At 40.1% G+C, this 26,253-nt stretch overlaps 1 protein-coding gene across 1 annotated transcript in view; it reads left to right on the forward strand.

The window, feature by feature from the left end:
- Window positions 1-26,253, forward strand: part of LOC119428374 (proton myo-inositol cotransporter) — an 83,756-nt gene that overhangs the window by 7,898 nt on the left and 49,605 nt on the right. The window contains exons 2-3 of the mRNA XM_037696052.1: window positions 5,493-5,652; window positions 6,996-7,204. Coding sequence (XP_037551980.1) covers window positions 5,493-5,652; window positions 6,996-7,204 — 369 coding nt within the window. The remainder of the gene's footprint in view (window positions 1-5,492; window positions 5,653-6,995; window positions 7,205-26,253) is intronic.

Below are 26,253 nucleotides of genomic sequence, written 5' to 3' on the forward strand. Positions count from 1 at the left end.
CTTCCATCCATCCTTACACACTTCTTCCATCCATTCTTACCATCTTCCATCCATCCTTACCCACTTCTTCCATCCATCCTTACACACTTCTTCCATCCATCCATCCTTACCCATTCCTTCCTTTTTGGATCGCTGTGGTCACTGGTGTCCATATCCAGCAGTTACTGTGCGAGAGGCAGGGGACACCCTGGACAGGGACAGGTCTCCAGTCCATCACAGGGACACAGACACAAACAAGTCAAACAACCATTCACTCTCTCTCTCACCTAGGGACAATTTAGAGTTACCAATCAGCCTAATATGCATGTTTTTGGTCTGTGGGAGGAAACCGAAGTACCCGGATGAAACCCACACATGCACAGAGAGAACATGAAAACTCCACCCAGAAAGGCCCCCAGCTGGGATTTGAACCTTCTTGCTGAGAGGCAGCAGCTTTACCAACTGCGTCATCGCGGCGTCCAATTTGGAGACCTTTTTTATAATTATTATTTTTAATCAAATAAGTTTAAAAAAAAAGCTGTAATTACTCATTTCTTTCTTTGTTGACTTTAATTAGAACACTTTGATTACTAAAATTCCGTTAAAAGCCATATTACGGGCTTCTTTGTTGTAAGTTTGATTTTCTATGCATTTTGACAAGAAATGTCCCCGTTCTCGTCTCTTGAGTGGAGTGCAGTGGCGAAGAGTCCCGTGAAGTACCTCCATCTCTGTCTGATCCCATCAGTCAGCGCTGAGCTTTGTTCTTCGTGTCTCATGGCGGCCTTCACATGACCAAATCACATACTTTGTTCGTGTTGTGCAGCTTTGAGGCTCGGTGTGACCCGGGCGACAGCTTTCGGCTGTTTGTGTTTAATTACTGGGAGCTGTCTTCGCTACTGAGCCGAGTGCTCATTGATGGCAAAGAGGGTTATTCTAAGGGACTTATGGTCGAGGAACAGAGAGAAGTAGCAGAAAATGCTGTTTATTCAATTCAGTTTATTTATATAGCGCCAAATCACAACAAAGTTGTCTCAGGGCACTTTACAGAAACATTCACATACATAAAAAAGCCAATTAGTAAAGTTCTCTATCTAAGGAATCCAGCAGACAAGTTGAATCTTGGCTTCATTGCAGTCTCCCATCCTGAGCAAGCACAGTGGCAACAGTGGAAAGGAAAAACTCCCTTTTAAAAGGAAGAAACCTCCAGCAGAACCAGGCTCAGGACAAGCGGCCATCTGCTTTGACCGGCTGGTTTGAGAGGACAGGAAGGAGAGAGACGAACACAGAATGGTAGGTCCAGGTGTAGGTCCAGGTGTATCTGAAAGACAAAATAACACATGTTAAGGATAGAAAAAATAATTACAAATACAAAACAGGTTGAGCAGAGTAAGTAAAGACAGTAGCAGAGTGAAAATTGTGGTCAGTTTGTCCTCCAGCAGTCTAAGCCTATAGCAGCATAACTAAGGGACAGCTCAGGAAACCCAAGCTGACCCTAACTATAGGATTTAGCAAAAAGGAATGTCTTAAGCCTAGTTTTAAAACTGGACAATGTATCAGCCTCACGGATAGAGATTGGAAGTTGGTTCCACAAGAGAGGAGCCTGATAACTGAAAGATCTGCCTCCCATTCTGTTTTTATAAATTCTAGGAACCACAAGTAAACCTGCAGCCTGAGAGCGAAGTGCTCTGTTAGGAAAATATGGAACAATAAAATCTGTAATATAAGATGGCGCTAGGTTGTTGAGAGCTTTGTAGGTTAGAAGTAAGAATTTGAATTATATTCTGGATTTGACAGGGAGCCAGTGGAGAGAAGCTAAAACTGGAGAAATATGATCTCTCCCACTAACTCCAGTTAAGACTCTGGCAGCAGCATTTTGGATCAACTGAAGACTTTTTAAAGAAGTATTTGGACACCCAGATAATAAACCATTGCAATAGTCCAGTCTAGACTTGACATATGCATGGACCAATTTTTCTGCATCATTTTTAGATAAGATGTTTCTAATTTTAGTGATATTACTCAGATGGAAGAAGGTGGTTCTAGTAACGTTTTTAACATGGGGAATAAAATACATGTCCTGATCAAAAATAACATCAAGCTTTTGAACATTAGAGTTGGAGGACAGATTAATGCCATCTAAGGAGGGAGAAAGACTGAACAATTCATTTTTAAGGTGCTCAGGTCCAAAAACCAAAACCTCAGTCTTGGCTGTGTTCAAAAGGAGAAAATTAAGAGTCATCCAGGTTTTTATGTCTTTAAGACATGCTTGTAGTCTAAGTAGCTGATTGGATTCATTGGATTTAATGGACAAATATAATTGTGTATCATCAGCATAACAATGAAAATGTATCTCATGCTGTTTAATAACTTTACCTAATGGAAGCATATATAAAGTAAAGAGTATTGGCCCAAGCACTGAGCCCTGAGGAACTCCATGACTAAATTTGGTGTATAAAGATGTATTATTTACATTTACAAACTGGAATATATCAGATGGGTATGATTTAAACCATTTTAGAGCTGTTTCTGTAATCCCAATATAATCTGGTTGCTTTTTATATTCAAGGTGAACAGAAATCTATTGCTTCTTGTTTTTACTGTTCAGCTGTTCTTACTGTAAATGTTTGCATGAATTACCAGAACAAACAAAAACAAAGTAAACATTCATTAAAGGAATACATATAATCCACCACTTAGACTAGGGTCATAAAGTTGTAGTTGTTTGGTCAAATCTTTCAGCTACTATTCTGCCACTTTTAGCTTTTAGCTACAAGTTTTCTTATTTAAAAGTTGTCTACTGTTTGCAAATTTTAGTGTTACAGTTAATGTTTTGCTACTTTTAGTATTCAGATACAATTTTGCTTATTTCAACTTGCAGCTATTGTTTAGGTAATTTTTTGGCATTTAGCAATAGTTCTGCTGATCGAACTTTAAGCTGAAGTTTTGCTACAGTTAGCTTTGAGTTACACTTTTGTTATAATGAGCTTTAAGCAAATGTTTTGTTACTTTTAATTGTTAACTAGGGATTAGCAACTTTTAGCATTAGCTCTTGTTTTGCTAATTTTAGAATTTAGCTACTGTTTTACCTTTTTAACTATAAGCTAATGTTTTGCTACATTTAGCTTTGAACTAAGGTTTTGGTTGTAGTTTTGCTACTTTTAGCATTAGCTTTTTTGTGTTAATTTTGCTTTTTCCTATGGTTATGCTACTTTTAAATTTAGCCAATATTTTTGCTACATTTACCTCCGGCTTAGTTTGTCCATATGTAGCTTTGAGCAATATAAATATATTTACTATTAGTTAGATACAGATTTGATACTTTTAGCATTAGCTATGGTTTTGCTAATTTTAGCTGCTGTTTTACCTTTTTAACTATTAGCTAAAATGTTGCTACATTTAGCTTAGAGCTAATGTTTTGGTTATGATTTAGCTACTTTTAGCATTAGCTTTTTTGTGTGCTAATTTTGCTTTTTGCTATGCTTTTGCACATTTTAAATTTAGCGGATATTTAGCTACATTTAGCTTTGACTTGCAGTTTGTCCATACAGTATGTAGCTTTGAACGAGGCTTTGTCTTTTTCACTGTTGGCTAGTTACAGATTTACTACTTTTAGCATTAGCTATTGCTTTACTAATTTTAGCTTCTTTTCTTCGACATATTTCAGAAAAAGTCCTTTAACGTTCATCATTTCCACTGCATTAAAAAAATAAATAATTAAAGTATCTTGTTGACATATGCACTTTTATAATCTTGAGTCACCTAAACGTCACACATCACACTTTTCACATCAGAACAATGTTAGCCTTTTCTTAAACTAAACAAAGTTTGAGAGTTTGAGCCAGGAACACTGTATTTCAAAATGCCAATAAGCTGATGTGAAATGATCAAAAATAGATTATTTTTTATTGGTCGCTGATGTTAGCATTAATGTTAGCCGGACTCTGTAGCAGCGGGCCGGGTTTAGATAAAGACGCAGGTGATTCAAGGCTGAAGTTTTGTAGATAAACATCAAAATATGGAGGGAAAACATTATTTAATTATGTTTTTGCTCATGTCTGTTAGCACAATCTTTCCTGCATCTCTCAGGATTTAATCAACAGATGTGCAGCTACACGAAACCTGATCCAAGATGGCTGCCACAAATAGAAAACTATAGTGAACACTTAAATGGCTTTAACTCAGATAATTCTGCAGGTGTTGAGCTAAAATTTGGCGTGGTAGTAGCTGAGAGTTGTACACAACACGTGCTCTGAGCGTGATGTGGCGGGTGATATGCATTCCTTCACCATTTTTATGGTCTTATTGTGTAGCAGCAGAAACTTAACCACGACGCGGCAGAGTTTGATTTTTTTCATGTGCATGACAATATTTGTAACAGCTTTGAGATGATGTCGCTTCTTCTTCCTCTTCTGGGAAAAAACCAAATAAATAAATAAAAATACATAAATGTGTGAATGACCCCCTCCCCTTCTCGGTTATCGACTTGCCTTCCCAGAGCTGCCACACTGTGGTACTCGCTTGGAGACAGAGAGAAACTGGTCTCCCTGCGAGTGGTCTCCATGGCAACAGGTAGCCATGTTGTCATGGCGGCGGTTCAGGGCGGGGTGTTGGCAGGAGGTGGAGGGGCGCCAAGCGTGGCGGCTTTCTATTAATAGAGCCAATGAGGAGCCAGATGTGCAAAGTGTCTGTCTGTGACACCTCATCACACACGTGCATACACACACACACACACCGTGTCACACGAGTGTGCATGTGAATGCGTGTGTGTGTGCCATTGAGTTTTTAAGTTGAGTTCATTTCAAAATGTTTTTGGATGCGATTTTAAATTCTAATATGTTTTTTTTTATTTTATCTTATTTTAATGGTCCAAACAGAAATATCGAAATAGATTAAAAAAATAATAAAATGGCCAAAACAAAAATATTAAAACTGATTTTTTATTATTTTTAATTTCCTGTTTTGCACCTGACATCTACTTTAAACATCATATAAAAATCACAAATAATAACATTTATTACATTTATTGCTACAATAATCATATTTAAACATTTCTGTGTACTAGAATAATGATAATAATAATAATAAAAAAAAAAAAACTATTATAACAAATTCTTCTCTTTTGGAATCAAAATAGAGCAAATTTACTAAATGTGATATTACTAAATAACCTGATTTATTCTACCATAGTAGTCACAGAATTTAATTTAATTGGATTAAACAAAACATTTTGTTCAGTTAACGCACACAGATGTTTAACGTTTTACGTTTTTGTTGTTGGAAAAATTAAAAAATGTAGTTTATTAATCATAAGACACTGATGTAATCAAAGGCTTTGTATTCCTTGAAGGAGTGCGTATCGCCCGCTGCTGTTTTAACAATCTGTTAGCGCTCAGAGTCCAAGTTCGGGATCAGCCTCGGCTACTACCACACCAAGTTTTATCTTGAATCCTGTAAAACTGATTGCTCCAGCCATTTTTGCTTTAGCTAAGACTTTGCTTTGTCCAACTGTCCAGGTGTGGCTTCCATGACGGTTCCGGTGTACATCGCCGAGGCGTCGCCGCCGCACCTCAGGGGTCAGCTGGTGACCGTGAACACGCTCTTCATCACGGGGGGACAGTTCACCGCCAGCCTCATCGACGGCGCCTTCAGCTACATGCATCGAGGTGGATGGAGGTCAGTCAGAGGCGTTACTTGTATCGTTGTACATTTCAGGCTCAGACCAGCTGTTGTGGTAATGCTGAGTCGTCATTTATTCATGGTTGCTGAGTCAGCGTCTGCACTGTTTTTATGTATCGTTTCTCAAACTTGCGTTGTGCGTTTAAAAAAAAAAATCATCCATTTATGAAAACGTTCGGCTCGACCATGAATACTGTGCTTTGACGTTTATCATTTTTAACTTCTACATTTTTGAATTATTTAACTTTTCTTTAATTTAAATGACCATTTTAAATAAAGAAACACTTTTTTTAAAACATTTTTTAAAGCTGCCTCTGAATTCTAGCTCTATTTTGTGTGTTTTGGCTTTTTGCGCTACTTTTAGCTACAGTTATGCTACATTTAATATCTGGCTACTGCTTTGCTAGTTTAAGCTTCCAGCTAAATGTTTTGCTAACTTGAGCATTCAGTTAAGCAATTTAAACTTTATGATACAGTTTTGCTAAAATTAGGAGTTAGCAAATGTTTTATGACATTCAGCTTTGAGATACAAATTTTTCTACATTTAGCTTTTAGCTACATTTTGCTACACAGCATTTGGCTACTGTTTGGCAAAATTGTACATTTTAGCTAGAGTTTTGCTTAATTAAACTTTTAGCTTTCTTTAGATTATAGCTACAGTTTAATGATATTTAGTTTTTAACTATGAGTTTCTAATTTTAGCTTTTACCTACAGGTTTGCTCATTTTCATTCAACCTTTATACAGGTGAGTCTCAATGAGTCACAAGGACTCGTTTACAAAAGAGACCTGTTTTAAACAGACAATGTAGGAAATGCAACGTAGAGCAAAGAGGAAGGGAGCAAATGAGTATGATGAGTTGTACGGGAGGCTGGACATTGAAGAGGGCAAAAAGGATTTGTACTGATTGGCGAGACAGAGGGATCAGGCTGGAAAGGACGTGCAGCAAGTTTGGCTTTTTAAAGACAGGAATGGTAATGTTCTAACAAGTTAGGAGAGGATGATGGGAAGAAACTCTTATCTACAGTTTTAAGCCAAAGGATATAGGCCTGAGGGCAGAGGTTTGGTTGGGGGCGAGCCTCAGCACCATCCTGGGGTTCTGGCTGGTTACATTTGCTCGCCCTGAGCCTCTAGTGGTTGTCCTTGGCAGTGGAAGTAGTCGCCATCTCTATCTCCTGTCCCTCTTGGTGGGCTGGGGTCCTGAGGATACGACCTCAGATCAGATGAAACGTTACGGAGCCCTGACTTTTCTACCGTTGTTTCAAAATAAACATTAATACAAAAGTGGACTTTTTAGAAAAATAGGTTCTGTCTCAATGCATGTGTCCCCTCCTCCTCCAGGTACATGTTGGGTCTGTCCGTGCTTCCCGCTATGCTCCAGTTCTTGGGATTCCTCTTCCTGCCGGAGAGCCCCCGCTGGCTAATACAGCGTGGGCTCACCCAGAAGGCCCGCCGTGTACTCAGCCAGATCCGAGGCAACCAGAACATCGACGAGGAGTACGACAGCATCAAAAACAGCATAGAGGAAGAGGAGAAGGACAGCGGGGGAGGTAAGGGGCGGAGTTTTGTTTTTTAGGGCTTGTACTTTAGAGTTACAACTAACGCATGATGATTCCACCTGGAATGTGTGGAACTGAAAGGTCTTGCGTGAAACCATTTTATTTAACAAAATCAAAGCATACGATCAAATATGATAATCTTCTGAAAGCGCAACCTCGTGATATAAGCAGCCGTTTCAAAGCATTGAATGTAGAGTAACTCAGACATTTAAGCATGTAGGTTTCCCTGGAGGATAAGGACCGGCTGCTTCTTTTATTAATGCCTCACATCAGACAGAGTCGCAAACTCACATTTTTTTTTCTTTTCAGTTACTTTGATGCCCTTCTCAGTGAGCCTGATTAGACTGATTATGTTCTCCCACGTTACCATGAAGTCCTTCCTAATGAAGGAACATTAAACCATCCACCGGCTCTGCTGCATTCCTTTGACTCCTACAGAGATGGTCCTGCCCTGCCAGTCAAACAGTGTGAGCAGTAAAAATGTGCCCTGAGGTGGTCAGACTCAGCTGTCGACTCAGCTACTCTTTCTTTTTTTAACTTTTTCTCTTGTGAGACCTGTAAATTACACACTGATGTCTGGACTCAAAATAAACTCACCTTTAAAACAAATCAAAAACACATTTCTACATGGAAATAATAATTTGTACAGCACTGTATCGTATCCCACCCATCATCTGCTGCTTGTGCGGGCAGCAGTTTGAGGAGGGAGGTTCAGGACATCTCTCCACTTCCAGGAGAACTCCAAGGCGTTCCCAGGGACATAGTCTCTCAAGAGTGTCCTGGGTCTTCCCCGGGTCTCCTCCCAGTTGGACATAGCCAGAACGCCTCCCTAGGGTTGTCTGAAACACCTCAATGGCTCATCTCGATGTGGAGGAGTAGCATCTCTACTTACAAGTCTTTCACGAATAACTGAACTTCTCACTCTATCTCTAAGGGAGAGAACATCTACCCTGCAGAGAAAACTAATGTTTACAGCTAGTATCTGCACTATTCTTCTGGTCACTACCCAGAGTTTATGACCATAGGTGAGGATAGGAACATAGATAGGCCAGTAAACAAGAGCTTCTCCTTGCAGCTCAGCTCCCTCTTCACCACAATGGACCGGAACAGAGTACGCAATACTTTGGAAGCTGCACCAATCCATCTTAAACCCATTCGCTTAAGGCGGCACATCACTCCTAAGCATGATATTGTATTATATCGTACAGTATTGCACTGTTACATATCGTATTGTATTATATTGTAATATTTTATGTTTAATCGTATCACACTGTAACTTGTATTGTATTGTAACATTTTGAGTTGTATCGCATTGTATAATAGGAGATTGTATCATATCACATTGTAGCATATTGTGATGTGTCATATCGTGCTGTTTTGGGAAACATGTTAGTTGTTAGTAGTTGGATTGAGGATAGAGGATGCAGAGCGAGATGGATGAGGATGACTCGCAATGGCAACCCCTGAAAAGGGAATGCCAAAAAAAAGGACAATTAGTATCATATTGTGATTGCATTGTTATATCGTATTGTGGCCTATTGTATTGTATAGCATCTTTCAACAAGATAAAGTTGGATTGAAAATAAAGACTTTTGGTGGAAAAGTAACCAAAATAAAGCAAAGATCGATCCTGTTTCAGAGCAGCTGAAAAATATTTCCAACTTCACGGTTAATTTTTGAATGAGCTGATCTGTGCTCTGCTTTTTGCACGCAGACGTTGATATGAGGCAGCACGTGCAGACATTATTGAGCCACAGGTTGCCAAGAGTCGATTAAGCTTTGTTAACTGATACTATGTGGTGCACTCCAGTCTGGTCCTACAGATCCTTACTTGTAATCCCTTTAATCCCTGCTCAAACAAATCGAAGCAGGAAGTCTCTCGCAGTGAGACAAATGAATGCACACAAAGCCGGTTCTTTTTTATTTATCATATCTATATCTGATCATCTTTTTGGTGTTTGAGAAAATACAAAGAGAAGTAAATGTACTAAAGACAAATGATTCACTTAAAGTAAAATGGATGATATTGTGGACTATTCAGTATAAGTTTCAGCAAAAAAACACTCCAACTAAAAGCCTAGCATTCTTAAATAAATGCTAGTATTTTTTTTAAGCCAAGATCGTCTCATCTTGAGTTATAGTCCTTATAGGCAATCTCATGCTATGACGCACTCATGTCACTCATATCTGTAAAATTGACTGTTTAAAGCCATTTTGTTGTTGGCAAAGTGGCTTTTCTGTGGCAGCCATTTTAAATCAAGTTAACTAGAAAATAAATCAGTTGTAGATTTCAACCCAGGTTTGAATGAGTGACTGCTCCCCCCAAAATTACATTGTTCGTATTTAGGCAAGATCAGAAAGGCATAAAGGGGAGTTGAGAAGAAATAAATAAATAAATGAAAATAAGTTAATTTGTTTATTTTAAATAAGTGCAGAGTGAAGGATGCAGTCTAAAAATGAGCTGCAGAGATCTTGAGATCAAAAATGGTGAATTCTCTCAGTTTGAAAACATGCTTTCATTATGATAGAAGATGCCTTCAGTATTCATGTGTTAGTAATTGGGGGAAAGAAGGACAAATATTAAGGAGAAAGGGTGGGACGGCTGATTAACAGGCAGGAGAAAACGGCGCAAAAATGTTTGAGAAAAGGAATAAAATTGGATTCATCCCAACACAGATCAACCCTGAGAACAGCGAACTGCACGGCATCTATACGTCCCCCTGGGTCACTATGGACTGCAGTGGAAGAGCCTTTCATCACAAGCACACTCACAAATAATCACACACTGATGTGCAACGGCAGGTACAGGCAGCAGACAGCCCGTCCTGTGGGACTCGGGTTGAGGGTTCGTTTTCATCGTTTGTCCTCTCTGTCTCAAAGCCTGATTACTGTGTGGTTACCGTGCCAGTTCGGTTTAGAAAAACAGAAATTATGGGCTTAGTTTGTCGATTTTTAGACAATTAAAATTGGATTGACTTTTGACCCATCTGTAATTCCAATTATGGAAGTGAACGGTTGTACAGTGGCTGACATCTCACCGATATTCTGATTCTTTTGTTTCACTCTGGTTAACAGTGATACGGTTGGGCTGTTCTGTCAGGGCGCCTGCAGCAAATTAACTGAGAGCATAATGAATATCTGGAAGAGGAGATAATTCTCTGTTCCCGATGAGCCATTCTGTTTCACAAAGTCTCTAAATCTGCAAAGACAAAAATGGACAGAAACCACAAATGGTTTAGAGGAAAAAAAAAAACTTCACAAAGCATATAAAGCTTTTTGCTTTTCAAAAACTGTAGTTGGACACTTCTACAAGAAGGCTTTTGAAGCAGTTGACCTTTGAACTCGTATTGGACTGAGCTGGGTCTCAGACACAAAAGGCAAATAGAAATCTGCACATATAAAAATAAAAACCAATGTTTCTTTGTCTTTTGGTTCCAAATGATCATCTTTTTGGTTTAAATTTCTTATTGCACTCCTTGGTGGAAAACAAAACAAAAGAAAATGGCTTGTCATGTTTGATCACAGTCTTTGCAGCATGAAACCGGTGGTAAGGTTCACAACAAAGATGGATGACATGTACAACAGATATCCTCCAACAAAAACAAGAGCTGTGTCCAGATTCTTGGAACAGGGCTAAGTTCATTTTTGATGGCAGAGTTTGCCTCGTCTCTGATCCTTTTGGGGGTCATGGGCAAGGATTCAAGAAGAACAGGTTGGGGCAAAGGTTGCAGCGACTGTTAAGCAACTGCAATGGGTGTCGGCTCCTTCAGGTCTGTGGCCATGAATCTCGATCAGAAATGGGTGGAATCCTCCGTTCAGTTTGGGGATGAACCTCGGCTTCAAGTGGAAGAGTGCAAGTATCTTAAGATCTTGTTCATGGATGACGATGGAGCGAGGGATGGACTGCTGGATCAGAGCTTCCTCTGCAGTAACGTGGACATAATTTTAGAACTGTCTGGACAAAAGAGTCGAGCCAAAACGTGAAGCTCTTGATAAACTTTGTCTACACTCCAACGCTTGCCCCTATGGTCATGAGACCATGGATGATTTAAAACAAGATCCAGGATACAAGAGGCTGACCCTTTTCTGTTGCACATCTGAGCTTAGCATTAGAGAGAGGGCGAGAAGATCTATCATCCTGGGGAAATCAAAAGGACTGAGCTCAGGCACTTCAGGCATTTGATCAGGATTCTATGTGGTGGTGTTTCAGGCATGTCATTCTGGGAGGAAACCCAGAACTTATGGGAGGGATTATAAATCCTCTTTGGCCGGTAAACACCACTATCTTATCTTATAACTAACTGGAGTGTGTCACTGGATGGAGGGACGTCTTGTGTTCTCCTTGAATGATGGACAGATGGACGGTTTGAACTTCACTTTTGTCGCCGACACAAAAAAGGAGCGTGTAGAAGAAGGGTTTGTAAATAAGACTCCTCTGACACTCGCATTAAAAGCTTGAACCCAAAAGAAACATAAAAAAGTATTCAGCGTTTTATTAAAACATCATTTCTCCTGTCAGAGGTTTATTGTGCTGCACATAGAGAGAAATATATTTCCGTGTCCAAACCTTAGAGATCAGCTTGCGCTCGCTGGTTTTACAGAAAAGACAATCAGTAACCTTGTGAAGTGATCTTTTCAACCAGCGTCTCAAAAAGAAAGCTCAATGGTTTCCATGGAAACAATACCACTCACTTAAGGATCAACGATTATAGAATGTGTAATTTTATTATCCTCCCTTGCACGTTTTCTTTCTCTCTTTCACACATACAAAGAACATATGGCGATCGGTGGTGACAAAGTTAAACATTGGGAATTACATTAAAAAAATTACTTTTTTCTGCCTTTAGAAGAAAAGATATCGTTAAAGTTCTAATCAAAGTTCTGCTCAGTTAGTGTTCAGAGGATGTCTCGGCATTGACTCAACTACCACACCAAATTTTAGCGCCAAATCTACAGTCAATCAGCTGCTGCAGCCATCTTGATTTGTCATCCAATCATTGCTTTCTGAGGGTTTCATTAAAATCCACCTGGTGTTCTTGAAATATTTTGCTAACAGACACCCATGCCTACCTTTCAAATATGTGGCTTTTATTTAAATCCATGACCAAACTGGTGTATTTTTGGACTGTAGGACGGCTGTAAAACAAATAAACCCTTGGGCGTCCATTTTGTCTCGCTCCGATAATAAAGTGTCAAATCAACATTGATCGCAGCCTTCACGTCCTGAAGGGTCCAAAAGAGGTCTGAGACTAAACGAGAGAGGTGGAACATGAAGGCGTTTCTGCAGTTATGATGCCGTTTTAAAGCGACATTTTGAGCGTTTCTGTTGCCGTTCGGAATAAAACTACAAAACACTCTGAATTGAATTGTTTGGAACATCTGTTCCTGACGGCTCTTCCAAACTGCAACACGCCGACTCTGACGGAGAAAAAAAACAAAGAGCAAGTCTGATTGTTTTAACAGCAGGGACACAGCATTACTGCATTTGTTTTTATTATTTTATTGTATTTTTACAAATCCTTAAAGCTACCAAAATAAATTCAAATAAAACAATTTAATAGTAAATTGCTAATGCAGCTAACATAAGGGGGCTAACAAAATGTTTTAGCTATGCAAAACATTTAGTTAAAAATATATTTTTGTAAAATAAATTAGTTGTGAAGGCTGAATGATGCGCAGAAATGGTCTCAAACTATCAAAAGACAAGCTAAAATAAGCAGAACACCTAAAATGAGCATAATATGAGCTAAAACAGGCAGAACACAAGATTAAACAAACAAAACAGGAGCTAAAACTAGCTAAATACAATATAAAATGAACAGAACAGTAACTAAAACAAGCAGAACACAATTAAAAATATGTATGGCACAAGCTAAAACAAGCTAAATAAGCTAAAATGAGCAGAAGACAAGCTCAAACAAGCAGAACCATAGCTAAAATGTAAAAAAATAAAGTGTAGATAAAAGCTGAAAGCCTAAATGAGCAAAACAATATCTACAATTTTTAAATGACCAGAACAGTTGCTAAAGCTATCCGTCCGTCCGTCCGTCCGTCCGTCCGTCCGTCATCTTCTGCTTATTTTAAAGTCAGGTCGAGGGGGTAGCAGCTTGAGCAGGGCGGTCCAGAACTCTCTTTTCACAGTCTCTTCCAGCTCTTCTGGGAGGATTCAAAGGCGTTCCCAGGCCAACAAAGAGACATAGTCTCTCCAGCGTGTCCTAGATCTTCCCCGGGGTCTCCTCTTAGTCAGACATGTCCAAAGCACCTCCCTAGGGAGGTGCCTAGGGAGCATCCTTACCAGATGCCTGAACCACCTCAACTGGCTCCTCTCGACATGGAGGAGCAGCGGTTCTACTCCGAGTCTTTCCAAGATAACTGAACTTCTCACCCTATCTCTAAGGGAGAGTCCAGCTACCATGCGGAGAAAACTCATTTCAACCTACTGTATCCATGAGCTCATTCTTTCAGGCACCACCTAGAGCTCGAGACCATAGGTGAGGGTAGGAACGTAGACTGACCGGTAAACAAAGAGCTTTGCCTTACAACTCAGCTCTCTCTTCACCACAAAAACCGGGACAGAGTCCGCAATACTGTAGATGCTGCACCAATCCATCTGTCAATCTCACGCTCCATTCTTCCCTCACTCGTGAACAAAACCCAGAGATACTTGAACTCCTCCACTTGACGCAGAACCTGACCCTCGACCTGAAGAGAGCAATCCACCCTTTTCCGGTTGAGGACAATGGCCTCAGATTTGGAGGGGCTGATTCTCATTCCAGCTGCTTCACACTCGACTGCGAACCGCTCCAGTGAGAGCTGAAGATCACGGCACGATGACGCCAACAGGAGCACATCATCTGCAAAGAGCAGAGATGGAATCTTGAGGCCACTGAACTGGAAACCCTCCGCCAGCTGGCTGCACCGAGAAATTCTGTCCATAAAAGTTATGAACAGAATCGGTGACAACAGGCAGCCCTGGCAGAGTCCCAACTCCCACCCTTAAGGGGTTCGACTTACTACTGGCAATGCAAACCAGACTCTCCCACAGCTTGTATAAGGACTGAACAGCCCGTAACAACGGGCCTCCAATCCCAAACTCACGGAGCACCCCCCACAGTGTACTCCAAGGAACACAGATGAATGTCTTCTCCAAGTCCACAAAACACACGTAGACTGGATGGGCTCCCATAACCCCTCGAGGACCCTAGCGAGGGTAAAGAGCTGATCCAGTATTCCACGGCCAGGACGGAACCCACATTGTTCCTCCTGGATCTGAGTTTCGACCAGCAATCGGACTCGCTTCTCCAGTACCCCTGAATAGACCTTACCAGGGAGGCTAAGGAGAGTGATGCCCCTATAATTGGAGCACACCCTCTGGTCCCCATTTCTGAAGAGGGGAACAACCACCCCAGTCTGCCAATCCAGTGGCACTGCCCCCAATGTCCACGCAATGTTGCAAAGGCGTGTCAGCCAAGGCAGCCCCATAACATCCAGAGCCTTAAGGAAATCACTGTGAATCTCACTCCCAGAGCCCTGCTGCCACGGAGCTTTTTAACTACCTCGGCGACCTCAGCCACGGTTATGGACGGATAAACCCTAAATCCTCCATGGAAGACATGCTGGTGGAATTGATAAGGTCAGAGAAGTATTCCTTCCACCTCCCGACAACATCACTGGTTGAAGTCAACAGCACCCCACATTCCCTGAACACAGTGAAGTGCTGCTTTCCCCTCCTCAGCTGCCTGAATGCTTAAGCTAAAGCTAAACGTAGCAAGACCATAGCTAATAGATCACATTGGTAAAAATGTATCCAAAACTAAATTGAACAAAATAATAGCTATATTTTAAAATAAACAGAACTAAAAACATGTAACGAACAAAATGTAGCTAGAATCTAAAATGTGCAAAATAGCAGCTAAAAAACATGAAGCTAAGCTAACATAAGTAGACAAAAATAGTGCCGGTTTAGATATTTTGAAAAGTCTTAAAGTTACAAATGCTAAATGTCGTAGCACACTTTTCCTTGTCGAGCTGAATATATTGGTATATAAATAGTTATACTAGGACAAAATTATGGCTATTATTGCCATCGTACATACTGCTTAAAAAATGTATGGAAAAAACCCCCACTATAAACACGAAAGCAGTTTTGTGAATGCCACCACTTTGTTCTGTAAAATCCATTTGTGGTAAAAGTCTCTCGTAACAGCTCTAAAAAAAAACAACAACAGTATTTTTCTTCATGTTTCACGGTAAAAACAACCATTAATGAAGATGGGGGAGTGGTGGCGCAGAAGTTAGAGAGGTGGGCTTGTGATCCGAAGATCACCGGTTCACGCCCCGGCCCCGACAACATCAAAATTGTGGGTGGGGTAGGTGAAACACCCACACTTGCCCCCACCCTCATTCGCCCCACTCTGGGCCCATGAGCAAGGCCCTTAACCCCCACCATGCGCTCCCTAAACAGGTCTCTCTTGAAAATGAGTTCTCGTGGCTCAATGAGACTAACCTGTATAAATAAAGGCTAAATAAGTAAATAAAATAAAAAATTAAGCAGAAAAAAACGGAGTAATTTAAAGATAACTTTGTACTATCAAATCTAAGTGTGTACAACAGAAATATGGTTCAACCTTTGTTTTCCTTTTTTCTTTAATTCGTGTTGCTTCTGACCAGATGTTTTCGGATAATCAAACAGCACGGTGCGTTATTAAAAGAGCACTGCGTTTACGTTCCCATCTAAATAATTGATCTTAAAACGATACTGTCGGTGTTGATTTAGTAAGAACACACAGGAACATACACGCACACACCCTCGGTCTTCACGCTCCCTCTGACTCATTAATAATTCAAGACGTCTTAACATTTTATGATACACTACTGCTGCTTTATGTCTGATTATATCTGTTAAAAAAAATCCAAATAAAACCAAGACTTTGTATCAATGGCAAACAGCCTGACTGAAGTCACTTAAGGGGATACGTCAGCCATCTGAGGTGGGGTTCACTAGAAAATCTTGGAAGAGTTAATGTGATTTCAGCAGGCCTGCAAAGTATATCGAACATTTATTGTCAATATAAAAGTATTCCAACAAACCACAGGCACAAATTATTACCCACTAATGTGTCAAGAATTCCTCAAAAAGGAATGAGAGTTGTAGCCATTTTGGCCAAGCCTTGAAAAGAAAGATGACAAAACCTTATGCCATGCTCAAAGTTTGGATTGGGGATGACTCTCAGCTACTACCACGTCAAATTTTAGCTGTCTGTATAATTGGCTAATTTATAGCTATTTTTGTTTTTATTAAAGTAATCTGTGGTGGCCATATCCAAAGGGGTTGTCTCCAAATCTGTTATAGATGTTTTAGTTTAAAATCTGCCCAGTGGTTCATGAGATATTTTGCTAACAATGATCGTTTGCAGCAGCCTCAGATCCAGTCACCCTTGGTGTAGGACGAGTTCACCGCTCAGCTTTCAATCGGCGCTTAATTGGATCAAAACACGCCGGCGTCTTCGTCATCATCTCCCCAAATCTACTGTTCAGCCATTTCTCTTTCTTTTGTTCATTTCCAAATGTGTTCACGAGGGGTAATAAGAGCAGATGTGCTCGTACGAGACAGTTTGCCCGTGTTACCATGAGCGGGAGCACTAATGAGCCACTGGTGTGGGTCAGCCGGATCGAGTGCAGGGAAATGAAACCAGAAGTCCCAACTGGGAAATTATTCCAGAGCCTGCATTAGTGGAGGACGCAAAGCGAGGCGAGCCGATAAAAGCTACGAGACGAGATTAGTGAATTATCTTTCTCTTTACTTCAGTAATTGCCTCTCATCCTCTCCTCTGGTCTTCAGGTTCTAAGGAACAGCTCCACATTTGTGTTGTTCTATATTTTGTAGGCGTTTAATTACAACCCGACCGTAACGCTGCAGAGTTGCACTGATCTTTATAAGAGTGGGCTCTTATAAGCCGTCACAGCGGTCAACACCCCTTTTTCTTTTTTTGCTGAAAAATCAATCTACTTAAAACCCACTGCTGCTTATCTGTTTACAGCAGAACAAACAGGTAAGCTAAAAAGTTGAATAAACATTAATTAGCTTAAAGATTTCAATTCAATTTCTATTCAGTCTGTTTATATAAAGCCAAGTCGCAACAGAAGTCGTGTCGAGACGCTGTACAAAAACATTCACATACATTAACAAAAAAAGCCAATTAGTAAAAGTTTTCTATCTAAGGAAGCCAGCCCTGAGCAAGCACATTGGCAATGGTGGAAAGGAAAAAACTCCAGCAGAACCAGGCGCAGGTTTACCTGCTTCAACCGGCTGGGGTTTGAGAGGACAGGAAGGAGAAACAAACACAGACTGGCAGGTCCCAGTGAACTTTTTATAGGAGGAAAGACATAAAACACGTTTAGGATAGAAATGATTACAAATACAAACAGGTAGAGTAGAGCAAGAAATGACAGCAGCAAAGAGGAGAAATGGTCAATTTGTCTTCCAGCATAAGCCTATAGCAGCACAACTAAGGGATAGCTCAGGAAACCCAAGCAAACCAAAAAAAGCCATAGGATTTATTAAAAAGGAAAGACTTAAGCCTAATCTTAAAAGTAGACAATGTATCACGGACAGAAACTGGAAGTTGGTTCCACAAGAGAGGAGAAAACTCCGCCTCCCATTCTACTTTTGGAAACTCTAGGAACCACAAGTAAACCTGCAGTCCGAGAGCAAAGTGCTTTGTTAGGGAAATATGGAACAACAAGATCTGTTATGCAAGATGGAGCTAGGTTGTTGAGAACTATATAGGTTAGAAGTAAGATTTTGAATTCTATTCTAAATTTGACAGGGATCCAATGGAGAGAAGCTAAACCTGGAGAGGTATGATCTCTCCCATCAACTCACATTAAAACTCTGGCAGCAGCATTTTGGACCAACTGAAGACTTTTTTAAATAAGTTTTTTGACACCCAAATACAAAATTGCAATAGTCCAGTCTAGACATGATAAATGCATGAACCAATTTTTTTGCATCATTTTTGGACAAGATGTTTCTAATTTTAGTGATTTTACACAGGTGGAGGAAGGCAGTTCTAGTAACTGTTTTAATGTGGGGTTTAAAAGACATGTCCTGATCAAAAATAACTGACAGCCAAATTAATGTCATCCAGAGGAAGTGAAAGGCTGCAAAATGTATTCCTAAGATGCTCAGGTCCAAACACCAAAACCTCAGTCTTATCTGAGTTTAAAACAAAAAAATTAGGGACATCCAGGTTTTTATGTCTTTAAGACATGCTTGTAATCTAAGTAACTGGTTAGATTCATTGGGTTTCATGGACAAATCTAACTGTGTATCATCAGCATAACAATGAAAATATATCCCATGCTGTTTAATAACTTTACCTAATGGAAGCATATACAAGCATATACAGTAAACATGTCTCTCTTGTAAATGAGTCCTCGAGGCGCATTGGGATTAAACTGTCTAAATAAAGGTTGAACGAATGAATGAATAAAGTAATAAGTATTGTTCCAAGTACTGAACCCTGAGGAACTCCATGACTAACTTTGGTGTATGAAGAAGATTCATTATTTATATTTACAAATTGGAATCTATCAGATAAATAAAATTTAAACCAATTTAGAGCCATTCCTGTAATTCCAATATCATATTCAAGCCTCTGTAGTAGAATATTGTGATCAACTGTATCAAATGTAGCGCCGAGGTCTAACAGGACCAGTGTAGACACCTGTCCATTGTCAGAGGCCATGAGAATATCATTAGTGACTTTCATCAGTGCATTGACTCAAACCCCTCCAACAGATTATTTCTGTCCAGATGTCCACACAATTCATTTGTAACATTTTCCTCAAGAATTTGGAAGATGAATGTTAAATTAGATATAGGTCTATAATTGGCCAGAATTCCTGAATCAAGATAAGGTTTCTTAAGTAAAGGTTTAATTACAGCAACCTTAAAGTGCTGTGGTAAATAACCATTCATTAGAGACAAATTAAGCAGATTCAAAATGGGGATGTTAATTAGAAGATTTGCGGATGGAGTGCAAAAAATACAGATTAATTGCCGGTTCATGATCAGGCGTTACCTCAGACGAAAGATCAGGACTTAAAGACTTTTAATGATTTAGAAGTCATTGAATTGAACGAACAGCTCTATATGAGTTTCTTGAAGGAACACATATCGCACGCCACCCGCCATGCTGGAGTTTTGGATCACATGACAGAGATCAGGTTTTCAAATCCAGTTTAAAAACCCACTACTATTCCGTAGCTTTCAACACCAGATGATCTGTGTTTTGAACCTATATGCTTCACACAGGTTAGTCGTTATATTTATTATCTGCAAGGTTTTTATGTCTATATTCTGATTTAACTTAATTTTGTATGTTGCTTTGTGTGTTGTTCTGTTTGTCCAGCATTTTGGTTGGGCTTGTCGTTGTTTTAAGTGCTCTATAAATAAAATGGTATGGTATAGAGATCTCATTTGTTCAAACATTAAAAATAATGTTATTTTATGCGATAAATGTCTCAGAGTATGTGTTGTGGTTGACTCTCAACTACTACCACACCAACTTTTAGATGAGATTTATAGATATTTGCTCGTGTTTGTGTGCATGGGTCATGAACCATTGGACAAATTTTAACACAATTTTCAGAATTGATTCTTTGGATGTACATGTACAGCTGATTATTTTTTGGAATCAGCCAACCCACAGGCCAGAAGATTAAAACTACCCAAACACACAAGATTAGAGACAATTACAAACCCTACAATACTGGAAAAAAATGTCCAACAATGAATAAAATTAAATTAAATTTAAAAAAAAAGAAAGAAGTGCCAAGGAGTAAAAATGTAGCAGAGCAGAGCATTCCTGAGTCTGCATCTCATCTTAGAAACAATTAAAAACCCTCTGGTCTATTAATCTAAGGGAGTGAGATGATACGCAATTATGAAGCAGTTAAGACAAATTAGATTGAGGCTGATTATTGTGACATAAAAACAAAAAAATACTATTAAATTGGATTCAAACGCGAATGGGAAGCCAGTGAAGACAAACCAGAAATGGAGTACTGTTTCCATGTTTCCTGGTACACCAGTCGTAAGTGAGCTACTGAAGCCTGACCAACTCCAATTAGGGGTGCAGTTATAATTAGTAATCTAGACGGGTGGGGATAAAAGCATGAATTACTGTCTCCAGACGCTTTTAGACAGGACAGGATTTATGTCGGATAACTGTCTAAAGTGTAACCACTGTGTTAATGTGTCGGTCGGTCGGATGGATGGATGGATGTTTTTAATTTTAGAGCCTAAACCTTGAAGAACAAAGTGAACAAATTGTGAACTGTCAATCCTCAACAATAACTGTTGCAGGCCGCTAGCATCAGATTTTTAAGACTTTTTCAGTTGTTTGCAGCCAAGAAGCAAGCTTTCTATTTTCTATAATTTGAATAATAATCCCTACTCACGAGAGCATCAACAAAAAATAGAGATTTTATGGCACAACTGGGGCTTTTCATTTATTAGACTCAGCGCACGCTGTGATGGTAATTAAAAGTACTTCTATATGGTAATAATCTGCTCGTTCTCCTTACAATAACAGTAGAGAAGCTATATTCAGCAAGGGCCCACGTGAATTAGTTATGAATAAAGAGTCTCAAAATAGAAAGTGAGTCAAAAGCAAATTTAACTGAATATTCTGTCCATAGATGGAGGTTTGTTGGCTCAGTCGACTCTATCTTGGACTATGATCCAAACCATACTGAATCTGAAAATACATGCAACTGTTTCCCGTTTCTTCCAAACACCCTGAACCCTCCAGTTCCTGTCTTCTCTGAATGGGGCTCAGGTTTTATGCAAGGACCCTAATCATCTGCAGTTAGGGCAGTTGTGCAGCTTGGAGGCCATGAATCTTGCTTACACATTAGATTTGTTTTATTTGGCTTCTATTTAACCAGGCTAATCAGTTGAGAACAAATTCTCATTTACAATAACGACCTGGCCATGAGGCAGCAAATACAGGAGTGGGAGAACAGCAGACAGACGACATATAAACAACTGACAATCAAACATCAAGTTGTACAGACCATGTGAAATGATTAAGAGCTAGGCCAGGTTTCATGGTACAAGAGAGTAACCACAGAGATTGAGGCGGAAATCGCTGAAAGCATGTGCAGCGGTCATGAAGTGAGTTTTTAAACAATGCAAGTGAGACAAAAGAAGAAAGTTTTATGAGTTTGTTGTAGGTGGTTCCTATCGTTAGCAGCAGAAAGTTGAAATGATGAATGACCAAATGAGGTGTGTGCTTTAGAGATAGGGTAATGTAGCTGCTGAAGTGGAAGCTACACATTTTGCTACGAACGTTGGGTAGGATGGGGTTTTACCAGTTAGGGTTTTATATATCTGCAGAAACCAGTTTGTTTTGTCTGTGGGAGTGAAGAGAGGGCCAGTGCACCAGGGAATACAGAGTGCAGTAATAAGTGCTGAAGGGAGCTCTGGTGGCAAATCTAATGGCCATGTGGTAAAGTGTGTCAAGTTTGTGGAGAGTTCTGAAAGCAGTTCTGTAGATGACGTCACCATAGGTGAACATCGGAAGGGTTGTGATTTTTACCAGAAAATGTTTAGTAGGTTGAGTTAGTTAGGATTTGTTTCGGAAGAGGAACCCTATTCTGGATTTGACTTTGGAGAGCAGAGTGTTAATGCGAGTTTCATATGAGTGAAGAATTGAGCCAAATCTAAGGTATTTGTAGCTGCTGACAAACTGGATCTCGAAGCCATCCAAGGGTTAGGGTTTATTGAGGGCCATTAATTTGAGTGAGGTTTCCGTTAAAGATTATGCATTTTGTTTTCAGATGGTTCAGTTTTAAATTAAGATTAGAAAAAGTGCATTCTACATTATTAAATCTAATCTGTAGTGCAGAGAGGGCAGAGTTAAGCAAGGTACTTGTGATATACATAACAGTGTCATTGGTGTACAGATGTGTGCAAACATAATTTGTTACATTGTTGTATTATGCTGAAAAGTGTTGGACCAAGTATGGAGCCTTGGGGAACGCCTTTGCCAATGGGTCTGACAAATGACCCTCCATCATCACTGATTGCCTTTGCACAGAACAGTAACTTTTGAACCAAGCTATGCACCTCTGACAGACATATCTCCTAGCCTTAGAGCAATAGCAGCAATAGATTTAACAAGTCACAGATGGGGATTGTGATGACATGCACATTTGGTTGAGCCCATGCAATACAGCCAATTTGTTGGTGTCCATACTGAGATGCTCAGTCCGTACCTCAGGCTCATATAAGAGCTGAAAGGTGAAGGGAGGGGCGTGTCTTGAAGCAGCTGGGCTTGATTCAGAGTTTGTGGTGATAGGAGGATTTGTTAAAAAAAAAAAATTGGAGTTTTATCTACAACCACTTGAAAGTACTTGTTGAAGAAATACACCATTTTCACTTTATCTGTGGCAACGATGTTTTGGGGTGTAGGTACCATTTGTAAGGAGTTGCTCTATGAAGTGATAAATGTTTGTTTGTCTGACGGACTGGGTGCATTTGTTTCTTGCTTGCCTTGTTTGATGGCCAACCACATGTAGAATTAGATGGCTCTTCACCAAAGGTGATGTTTATTGCCAGCAGGCTTCAAAAATGGCTCCAGAGATTATTTTTACAGGACTAAACACTCACTGGGGGAGTGGTGGTGCAGAGGTTAGAAGATGGGCCTGTGATCGGAAAGTCACAGGTTCAACTCCCGGTACCGTCAACATCAAAATGTGGGCGGAAAATGTGAAACACCCACACCTGTCTCCACCCTCATTCGCCCCACTCTGGGCCCCTAAGCAAGGCCTTTAACCCCCACCATCTGCTCCCTAAACAGGTCTCTCTTGAAAATGAGTTCTCGTGACTCAATGAGACTACCTGTATAAATAAAGGGTAAATGAAAAAAATAAAAAATAAATTGTGAATCCTTCTAATTTTGTTTTTTATCATGTTTTGTGATGAATGCGGCCTAATTGTAGGAAAAAGCCAATAATTACTCACTTTTTGGCAACATTATACCATTTGTTTTACCAGCTGCTGTGTTATTTAGTTTCTCATCTGAGCTTAATAATTTAACGTCCAATTTGATGATTGTAGCCGTTTCCCTGTTTTACACAAAATATAATCATACTGTTCTTGTTTGAACCACTTGGACACTGTGGTAAAGTGCAAATTGTCTCCATAAATCCTTGCTTTGCTTTGGTGTAGAGTGCTTTAGGTGCAGTTGTATCTTCTTCCGCTACGTTTCTACCGTGGTAGTTAGCAAAGTGCAAACAAACCATACACATATTCTTCATTTGATTGTCTGAAGTCTGTGTCGTGGCAATTCATTACATGCACTTGTGTAGATGCCCAGTAATCTGGGACATGACAGTCCTACGTGGTTCCGGGTTCCAGTCTGAGGTCTCATTATGACTTACAGTTTATAAATGAGAATGACTCTCAGCTACTGCCACGCCAAGTTTTAGCCAAATATCTGTCAAATTAACTGAATTGTGGCCATTTTGTGTTGTCTCATAAAGTCTGTTGGCTGTGGCAACCATCTTGAATTGGTTGACTCCACAAGCAAATAAGTCGTAGCTGTAAATCTGTGCAGTGGTTTGTGAAAACTCTGGGTTTTCAAGAAAGACGTTTGTACTTATTTACCTGCAAATATGCACATTTTGCTGTTTCAGAAGACTAAAAAGACTGCGTTTATATATATTTTCCCTTTAACTTTCTCATTGTCATCTAAAGTGATGAAAACCTCTCACACTATAAACATTTTTCTCACTAATAAACATTTAAAATTGACTGATTTTTTTTTATATTTGAAGGACAAATACAGGAGTATGATTAATGTTGATGCAGCAGCTTTGTTTACTCTATTTAAAATTAGGAAGTACAGTAGTCCCTCGTTTATTGCGGGGGATCCGTACCCTGAAGCCTCACGATAAGTGAAAAACCACGAAGTAGGGAGAGTAGTTCAAGTTCAAATACGTTAAACTTTATATTAAGGCTTTAGAAACCCTTCCCACACTCATGCAATGTTCTAAACGCTTAAACCTGCGTCATTTTAACAACATATGTTACTAAATTTTACTTACTAGCTCTGCAGAACAGCAACAGCTCTGGTTCCGGTCCAAATGTTTTATTCCAATTTGTTTAGTTTCTGCAGACCTATCCTGCAGCAATGAAGCCCACAATCAGTCCTCTAACAATCAGTCCTCTATACTCTTAAACCTACTAATTTTAACAAGATACAGTACTTATATGTACAGAAGCTACAACATTTTACTTACCAGGCTCTGAAATACAGGAGCAGCTCAGTTCCGGTCCGACCCGATAGCTGAAAAAAGTCCTGGTACAGCGTGACTGAAGCCCACCGCTCCATCCAGCTTGATGTGTGTGTGCTGCTGCCCAGGATTTAATGCACCATCTCTGTCCTGGTCCGGACCAGCACTGCGCGAACAGAACCTGACTGAACCCTGCAGCCGTCTGTCGTCTGCAACGCCCAGGATCCAGGTCCAGAGTCCAGATCAACTGCAGCCCAGCTACTCAGAAGTGAATATACAACTTGAAGGATGAGTTCTGTTTCAGAATTATTTGTGACTTTCCTGCCAGTCCTGTGAGCAACAGAACTTACAGAACTTCTGACTGTGAGGAAAGCAGTGGTTGAAAGAGCAGTGTTGACTTCCGGGAAGTGAACTGGCTTCTGGGTAACGTAGTTCTTTAGACTGGCAAAAAATAGTGAAGGCTTAATGAAAGAAAACTACAAAATGGCGGCACGCTTTTTTTTTTTTTTTTTTTTTGAGGGGGAAACATTATGTACATTCAATTCAGTTCAATTCAATTCAAAATTACTTTATTAATCCCAAAGGGAAATTAAGTGTCGTAGCTCATCATCCTAGTTTCATTCAAGAGTTGTTATAGATGCTGATAGCTGTGAGCAGGAAGGATCTCCTGCAGCGACGCCAAAGAATCTGCCCACAGATACTGATCTGTCCACCCAAATCCAACTTTATGTCAGATCCAGTGGGCCTCGGTCCTCCTGGGCAGCAAGGCTGCCCAAATGTTGGGCAGAATGCCTCCCTGAGCGATGATCACTCCTCTCAGCAGTCTGCCGAGCTCCTCGTCACCACGGACAAACAGCTGAAGGTGCCGAGGGATGATCTCAGTCCTCCCTTTGTCATGAGCCGAGTTTTCCACCAGTTCCAGGATCTCAGCGGTCAGGTACTCGAGCACCACTGCCAGGTTGACTGGAATTCATCCACGGCGCCTCCTTTTCAACTCATTTGGGATTTGAGGTTGTAGTTTAGGTATATGAGCTTTAAGATATTAATCAGCTGCTCCTGGTTGTTAAAAAAAAAAAAAAAACACCTTGCTGCCATGGTTACGCATCATAACAAATGCCCAAAAGTAACAAGGTTTCAGTAAAAATCCTTCCAGATGCACAGCATCTGACACCAGAGGAAATATTCATCCGAAAAAGTGATATATCCAGAAAAAAGAGGAATTAAAAGTTTTCAAAAACAAAAACTCAGAATGAAAGTAACAGAGCTGCTCCAACATGCAGCCACCCCGAGCGGCGCAGTTCTAGAAATGTACATGTACAGTGCTTATTAAAAAAAAAAAAAAAACGCAATAGAGCGAGTCCATGATAAACGAACCACAAAATAGCGAGGGACTACTGTACACATCTCAATATTTCACATGTATTTGCCTCGGGGTGAGAAGTCAATGAGAACGTGAACAGGCGGCATTTCAAACGGAGCAGTTTACCGTCCTGTCCTTGGTGTTTGCAGTTGTCTCATTAAATTATCACATCTGTTGATTTTTGTTCAGACCTATTAGCTCTGCTTCAACGGATCGGTGCCGCATCAGTTTGAGAGGCTTGGCTTTGTTGTGGACAAAGTTCTTTAAGCACATTGTGAGCCTCTGCTGTGAAATGAAATTACTCTGCGCTGTGAGCTTTACGTAAAACCCGCTGCGTTAGACTCGAGGCTGCGAAGACAAAAGGCGTGAG

Source organism: Nematolebias whitei, chromosome 22 (genome assembly GCF_014905685.2).
Source record: "Nematolebias whitei isolate Nwh7 chromosome 22, NemWhi1, whole genome shotgun sequence".
Taxonomy (NCBI): Eukaryota; Metazoa; Chordata; class Actinopteri; order Cyprinodontiformes; family Rivulidae; genus Nematolebias; species Nematolebias whitei.